An 8,672-nucleotide genomic window follows, 5' to 3' on the forward strand; every position below is an offset into this window, starting at 1 on the left:
TTTAAATGGTCAGAATGGCTCTCTTTTTGGGATTTCAGAAATTCAAGACTCCATGGAGGAAATTTTTTACATCTATGCCAGTCTATGCAATAATTGTCGCAAATTTCTGTAGAAGCTGGACTTTCTATTTATTGCTTATTAGTCAACCAGCATATTTTGAGGAAGTCTTTGGATTTGAAATCAGCAAGGTATGTGAAAATTATCTCTATGTAACTAGTGCATAATTTTTGTACTTATGTGAATATTAAGTTTCTTTACCAAGATTTTATCTTCTAAATTTCATGAGTTATTTGTATATTCGGTCAATAAGTAACTTCTGGGAAACAAAGACTAAGCAAGATGTTTATCTACTGCCTTCAAATATCTGCTAGAATCTGCTCTTTTTTTGCAGGGAACAGAGACAAAAGAGACCTACTTTCTGCCCACGTGGAGCTTACATCTCAGTTGGGGTGGGCAGCGGTGTTGCCCTCTCTCTGCAATTAAACATAACTTTTTCTTTTTAATTCTCACCAGAGGACATGCTTAGAGAGAGGCGTGGAGGGAGGGAGTGGGGAGGGAGGGAGAGAAAGAAAGAGAGAAAGAGAGAGAGAGAGAGAGAGAGAGAGAGAGAGAGAGAGATGTGTTGGGCTACGGTGTCATTAGGTGATAGGAATTTTTTTAGCTCTGTTATAATCTTATAAGACCACATAGTATATGTGGTAAACCATTGTCAAAATGTTGTTAAACAATGCATGACTGTAGTTATGATGTGCGCATGGTATGCTGGGTTAAAGCCAAATATTTTAACCAAATGTCCATCATGTAACTTTTATAGAGCCTTGCACTCCATTGTCACAGAATTTATACTGATATCCATTGACTAGCAAGAGTGTTTATAGATAAGTAGTGGTATCATTGTCTTTAGATAGGGTCTAGATTATTGTACTCAATTTTTCTTATTTTTATAAGTACACTGAATTTTCAATATTCTAGACAAAATATTTTGGATACCAACAAGGTCACTCGTTTGGATACCAACAAGGTTACAGTGAGTTTTAGCTGAGGCATGATCTTATCACTACAAAAAAGAAAGAAATCTTAAAAACTGAGATCTGTGCTTCTGGAATTAGTTTTATATAAATATGGAATCTTGTATATCCCCAACACTGAAACAATTTAATCAAAATATGAGGCTAATACATTTTTTCTCTTCTAATGATTATTCATATAACTAAGGTTAACTGGACTGTTGCAATTAATGACTCACTACTTCTTGTCCACCATCTTACTCATGCCCCAACATACATATCATAAAAATGCAAAGCCCATTAGAATATATTTTAAATGGTCAGAATGGCTCTCTTTTTGGGATTTCAGAAATTCAAGACTCCATGGAGGAAATTTTTTACATCTATGCCAGTCTATGCAATAATTGTCGCAAATTTCTGTAGAAGCTGGACTTTCTATTTATTGCTTATTAGTCAACCAGCATATTTTGAGGAAGTCTTTGGATTTGAAATCAGCAAGGTATGTGAAAATTATCTCTATGTAACTAGTGCATAATTTTTGTACTTATGTGAATATTAAGTTTCTTTACCAAGATTTTATCTTCTAAATTTCATGAGTTATTTGTATATTCGGTCAATAAGTAACTTCTGGGAAACAAAGACTAAGCAAGATGTTTATCTACTGCCTTCAAATATCTGCTAGAATCTGCTCTTTTTTTGCAGGGAACAGAGACAAAAGAGACCTACTTTCTGCCCACGTGGAGCTTACATCTCAGTTGGGGTGGGCAGCGGTGTTGCCCTCTCTCTGCAATTAAACATAACTTTTTCTTTTTAATTCTCACCAGAGGACATGCTTAGAGAGAGGCGTGGAGGGAGGGAATGGGGAGGGAGGGAGAGAAAAAAGAGAGAAGAGAGAGAGAGAGAGAGAGAGAGAGAGAGAGAGAGAAACATGAGAGCAAAACATCCATCTGCTGCCTCCTGCACAGAGCCCCCCCCCGCCCCTCCCCCGGGGGCGGGCGGGGTTGAGCCTGAAACCCAGGCATGTGCCCTGACTAGGAATTGAACCACAACCTTAAAGTGCACAGGATGGCTCGCAACCAACTGAGCCACACTGGCCAGCCAGGGCAAACATAACTTCTTTTAAATATCATATCAGAGACTATGTAACAGTGAATGTAAAAGTACTTCATTAAGGTGGAATTGCTATTACCAATCTAACTCTTCCTCAATGCTCTCAGAAATTTGTCTGGCTAAAAGATTTGAGGATAACAAAAAATATTTGAAAACATGCTTACATGGTGTTTCTCCAATTTATTCATTTGTTGAACATGATATGTGAAATTTTGTGTTAGTTTCAAAAATAAGAATATGTTTTCTGTCCTTAAGAATTCATAGATTGGTGGTGTAGACCAAAAAAAAAAAAAAGAGAGGAAGTTACCAATTACAGCACATTATGCTAAATGCTATTGTATTTAGGCATATATTCATAGCTATGATAATATAATCATTTTGAGGTTTTCTATGAGAATGAAATGAACAAAATACTACTACTTTATATTTATATAAGGGTTTGAAATCTCCAAGGTCCTTTCATATTCATGAACAACCTTGTATGATTGAAAAGGGTGTAACTATCACCATTTCTCTTGAACTGATGTAGAACCAGAAGCTAGGGCTGGCATTTAAATTGCCTGAAGCCAAGCTGGTGATAAATGACAGAATCAACTTTAAGCCCATATCCTTTGACTTGTTTCAATTCCCTCTACTGTGCCATTCAAATTCAGGTAAACCACATATTAACTTAAGCATTTAGCAAGTATTCGTTGAATGCCATCTCTGCGCCAAGCCCTTTGCTGAGGCCTGAATACACTTGTCTGTGCTGGCAATGGATTTGCCATTTCTCTTCATGTCATTACCTAAGTCCAGCTGGGCTCACTATTCATATTATGCCTCTACTTGAAAGATTATCTGAGGCCTGGAACTGAAGGCAACCTGAGTTAGGAGTAGCTATTCTAAGAGCCCTTTTGTCATCCCTGTTTCTAAGGAAACTGTTTCCTCCATTATTGAGAAGAATAATGCTGCTTTAGACAAGGCTCTTCTCCCAGTAGCTGATCAAACGCAGCAGAGTAGCCTTTGGGAGCTCTGAGAGGTGTTACACTTCTCAACAAAGGCTGCTGGAGGTGTGAGTCCATTTTCATAATCTAGGCCAACTATGACACTGAGAGGCTATTAATAAAGTCAGGTCTCCTGGGGGAGAGTGAAGGAACCAACTGATGTTAATGAAACTGCATGGTCATTCTGGCCCTGGAGCTCCAATTAATTGAAAATGCGTGAGTGAAAGCAATGGTATTTTACAACAACTAAATATAATAACCAGATGGGTTGATTTGATTCACTTATTATATTTTAAAATTATGGATAACTTCTACACACACAGATTGACTTGATGATTTTGATTATACCGGTAACAACAACAAAAAAAAGCTCTTGACTTCCCTGAAAAACATGTAAAGGAGGTGATGGAGGAAATAGATCATGGGCTTTGGATCTAGGCTGACATGGTTCAGGAACTAAACTCTACGATAAACTATAATAATGATAATATAAAACACTTCTATTCAAAGTGAAAGAGAGAATTAAGTAGCTTGGACATTTAACCTATTTTAGAGTCATTCACCATCTTAATTAATCGTCCAAACAACCCAAGTCTTTGGCCATGGAGCCACATTATACACCTTGGAAAATAAAACACAATCTTTGTCTCAAACTTTCAGTAGTCTAATTTGAAAGACATAGTTACATCAAATAATAAACTTATCCAGCACTTGTCAGGAACTGTGCTTCAAAGTACTAGTATGCATAGTGAAAAACCTCCTTATATGTTTATATTTAAAATTTACTAAGTCCACATATGTGGTAATACAGTACATAATTAAAATGCACTTTACTTATACTTCCTGCCTCCATAATTTCTAGAGAATAGTGCCTTGCACATAATTATTGGTAAGAAACTCTGTGTTGAATTGATGCAGGCGGGTTAGATTTTTAGATTGCAAAGAAACTACAGGGTGTCCCAAAAATGCATACACACTTTAATAGCTGATAGCTCAATTTTGAAAATGAAATGTATTTTAAAAAACACTGCCTTTGTAATTATTCAAAGTGTGTGTGTATATTTTTGGCACACCCTATATAATTTATTGTATGGCAATGTGACCAAATATTGATATTTGACATAAAAAATGCCTAAAATTTAATAATTGATCTATATTTTCTGGGCTCTTAATTTATAGAATCTAAATATAAAACTCATAAGACATATATTTTTTAAATACTATAAACATTGTTAGACTTATTATTAATTTAAAAATGAATTTAAACTACAGCCTCTTCAAGGTTTTGTCGGATGTACTATATTTTTTCTTCTGACTCTATCTCTATCCTTGTCTCTCTTCTACTCCCCACTTTTCGCTAATGATACATTTTTACAAACATATTTAAGAATATAAAATGGGCACATAAATGTGAATCACTCTGTAATAAGCTTCAAGGTAGCTTACTCATAAACTCAAAATTTACTTACTCATAGCACAGAAGAAAAGTATTCTCCGGAACACAAAAAGGGATCCAAATAAAATCACTTGGCTTTTCTCATTTATTCTGTGAAAGTTACTACTTAGTCTAGGAATGAGTAAGTGGTCATTTGGAGACAGAATTCTTCTTGCCTTTGCCCATGAAGAGTTTTATGATGATGTTCAAGAAAATCAAGACCATTACATTGCCCACATTACTTATGATCACGTATATTTCTCCCCTCTTGTCATCAGGTTGGCATGCTGTCTGCTGTGCCACACTTAGTAATGACAATTATTGTACCTATTGGAGGGCAGATTGCAGACTTTCTAAGAAGCAGGCAAATTCTTTCAACTACTACAGTAAGAAAGATCATGAATTGTGGTGGTAAGTACCTACATCCATGATGTTAAAAACATACTTTTAGTTCATGAAGTTCTAATCTGCATAAGAAACTTTTTCTATACATATCACATATGCCATTTCATTTGTGTCATTGTTCATTTATATACATTTTTCTATCTTATTTTAGGTTTTCTTTAACTCCTACTTTTAAATAACTGCATAACTAACTTGACCTTGCCACCACTGAAACTTAAGGTTGCTTTTGATGTTTTTATTCAGCACATGGAAGGTTTCAGGAATCTTTGCATATAAATTATTAGTGTTATTATTATTTTTAAGATAGACTGCCAGAAGTGGTTTGCTAGAGCATTTTTAGCTCATTGGAAAAATTTACACAAATTTCTGAAGTGTTTTCACGTATTTGTTTCTGAAGGTTTTGGCATGGAAGCAACCCTGCTCCTGGTCGTTGGCTATTCTCACACTAGAGGGGTAGCTATCTCATTCCTGGTACTTGCAGTGGGATTCAGCGGATTTGCTATATCTGGTAACATACATTTTTAAAATTTGTACTTGTGACATCTCGTTTTGGCTGGTGATAATAAGATGATCTATCCATCTATCTCCATATATTCTACTTTCCTATTTAAATATTTTGAGTTAAGAACATTTACTCAACATATTTCCACTAAAATTTATATTAAAAATAATAAAACATTTAGAAATCATTACTTAGACTTGTTACTACTCACTTTCTCCCTTCTTACTCTTTTATTTAATTCATTTATTTTTTGGTTATGAGAACATATCTCCTTCCTTCTGTGGAGTGAGCATCACATATTAAGCATAATATAAGAAAGTACACCTCATTTTATTCTCATTATATCCCTGAGCTAAATTAGAAAAAAGTAGTTATTAAGCACCTGCTGTGTACCTAGTATCTTTTAAGGAGGGTGGTGAGTATGGTAGAGAATATTTTTGGAGGCACTTCTAAGAGGCTTGGGATTCTCTGAATTAAAGATTCTACATGTATTTCAGGTTTCAATGTTAACCACCTGGATATTGCTCCAAGATATGCCAGCATCTTAATGGGCATTTCAAATGGTGTTGGCACATTGTCAGGAATGGTTTGCCCTATCATTGTGGGTGCAATGACAAAGAATAAGGTAAGATGGAACAAAAGAGATGATTAGTTGTAGAAGATTCTCTCTCATGGTTGGAGAAAGGGTTAATACATTCTCTTTGGCATTTCCTTTTTGGTCCACTCCCCACACTTCTGAGTAGGGGAGAGGATTGAGGCTGAGAAGAAAATATCCAAGAACTCTAAGTGATCCCTCTTTCCCAACCAATAAGCAACATGCTCCTTAACACCTTGTCATATTTCTGATACTTCTGACGTAGTTAACAAATCAAACCTTCTGCTCCCAGCTTATTAAAATAGGCAAGAGAAATCTTCTGAGCTTTATTTACAAGACTCAATTCGGACCCTTTTGTAGTTATCAGAGGAAGAATATAATTATCAGCTAGTTGTCCTTATGTGTAGAGCTTCAAAAGTGTGGTTTACTAGAGGAAAATAAATAAAAGGAGTGAGAAAAGGATATTAAGTAAATCAATGATAAATATTTTTAAAATTAGCCGACCACAGATATATTTGGAATTATTTCAAAACATGAGATTTAAATTACTTTTAAAATAATGAAAGCTACAGTGTTATAGGAAGTTTCGGTCACAGGATTTGCTTCATATGATCAAGAAGAGGGGTTTCCCCTACAGCTAGCATTTTATGAAAAGCTCGCTGGTGGGACATTTAGAGAAGATGTCTCACACATGGGGAGTTTGTTCTCACACGGCCACTTTTGTCCCTGCAGTCACGTGAGGAGTGGCAATATGTCTTCCTGATTGCTGCCCTCGTCCACTACGGTGGAGTTATATTTTATGGAATATTTGCTTCAGGGGAGAAGCAACCGTGGGCAGACCCTGAGGAAACCAGTGAAGAAAAATGTGGGTTTATCCATGAAGATGAACTCGATGAAGAAACAGGGGACATTACTCAAAATTATATCAATTATGGTACCACCAAGTCTTATGGTGCCACAACACAGGCCAATGGAGGTTGGCCCAATGGCTGGGAAAAGAAAGAGGAATTTGTACAAGAAGAAGGACAAGACACATACACCTATAAGGATCGAGATGAGTATTCATAACAAAACTAATCGCTGGATTTATTTTTAGTGTCTGTGATTAACTTAATTGTGATTGCACAAAAATTTTTAAAATATGTGGTGTGAACATGTAAACATATCAACCAAGCAAGTCTTGCTGTAAAAATGAAATGAAAACAAACTCATGAAGTTACCATCAAGTGCAATCTGTAGAAGTTGTGAAATTCCATCTTTTCCATTCAGGTCATCTATTCTTGCATTTGTGCTTTCAAGGTTGACTGATCAAAAACTGTAGAAACAAGTAGTTACTCATTGGATTTATATGAGCTAAAACTCATCGCCATTTAATAAAGCACAGCTAAAACAGTTGGCACATTTCATCCTACAAAAGTTAGGAAGCCAAAGCTACTTGATCATGTCAAATGCACTTATATATTTGTTACACTGTATTGCAAGATCTCATGCAGAAGTCGTGTTAAAACAAAACAAAACACAAAAATATAATGCTGTCATGTTGGCTGCAGCAGATGTTGACAACGTTTATTGGGTGTAAATCATGAACTTGGAATATCTCTCAATTAGAGAAGAGCATTGTGGGCTAGCACTGAGCAAGGCATACTAAATAATTGTTGTTATTACATAATGTGGGCTATTTTGTTGGTTATCGAAAGGAATGTCTTGCAGTGGTTTATATGAAATGCTGGGCACATACACATACCTGTGAAAGAGAACTTGTAAAGTGTGGGGTATGCTTCATGTTCTTCCATTTATTTACCTGACAGTATAAAACACTTCACGTTTTAATAAATCGGACTTTTCATGTAGCATATCACATAACTTTTTTGCAAAAAAATTAGAAAAAGACTTCAATGTATTTTTATTACAACTTTGTACAGGTTGTAACTTGAATTAGGAAAAAAAAGATGCACACACCATAAAGAATCTAATGAGAAATTTACTATGGAAATAGAGCCCTGAAAATGCAATATTAACAACAAAAGAAATAGAAAATGGTTTAGATATTCTTCTTCCTTAATAATTAAATGCTATATAAAACTTGTGCCACAGAGCTATATATAATATAAAAAGATAAATTTAATAGAGAGATTGTAAGTAGATAATTTTATTATTTAAAGTCCCATTTAAAATATATTTGTCTTACATAGGACAACAAATTATATTAAAATTATATCTATATATATCTGTATATCTTATACATATCCATACACAGAAACATAATAAACAATCTTCATACAAAAAATAGCATACACCTAATGTTGGGTTAGGGGATTGCAATTTCTACTTTCATAGAGTCATAGAATTTTAGATGGGGGCAGAGACATTTTGCTTGTCACTTCTTAATATAACTCAACAGTAATTGCAACATTTGTGTACCAAGCAATAAGTGCAATGCATAAAATTTCCTGTCTGTATATTATCTTTATTTTGCTTGTGGTAGCTTTTTGGGTGGTTGGAATGATTCTTTTTTCTTTTAAAAAAATATCATCAGACCTCTTTTTCATGTTCTAAAGTGATAATAATGCATTTCCCAATTCAACTCAAAATATTATTGGTGTATTTAACTGTCTATTCTGGATATTTGATCTGT

General features: G+C 34.9%; 1 protein-coding gene across 1 annotated transcript in view; it reads left to right on the forward strand.

Moving 5' to 3' along the window:
- The window catches only part of SLC17A6 (solute carrier family 17 (vesicular glutamate transporter), member 6), a 32,394-nt gene extending 24,336 nt beyond the window's left edge, over positions 1-8,058 (forward strand). The window contains exons 8-12 of the mRNA XM_005869407.2: positions 39-188; positions 4,814-4,946; positions 5,338-5,448; positions 5,940-6,067; positions 6,770-8,058. Coding sequence (XP_005869469.1) covers positions 39-188; positions 4,814-4,946; positions 5,338-5,448; positions 5,940-6,067; positions 6,770-7,105 — 858 coding nt within the window. The 3' untranslated portion in view covers positions 7,106-8,058. The remainder of the gene's footprint in view (positions 1-38; positions 189-4,813; positions 4,947-5,337; positions 5,449-5,939; positions 6,068-6,769) is intronic.
- Positions 8,059-8,672: the final 614 nt, after the last annotated feature.

This window comes from Myotis brandtii, unplaced genomic scaffold (assembly GCF_000412655.1).
Source record: "Myotis brandtii unplaced genomic scaffold, ASM41265v1 scaffold293, whole genome shotgun sequence".
NCBI classification, from domain to species: domain Eukaryota; kingdom Metazoa; phylum Chordata; class Mammalia; order Chiroptera; family Vespertilionidae; genus Myotis; species Myotis brandtii.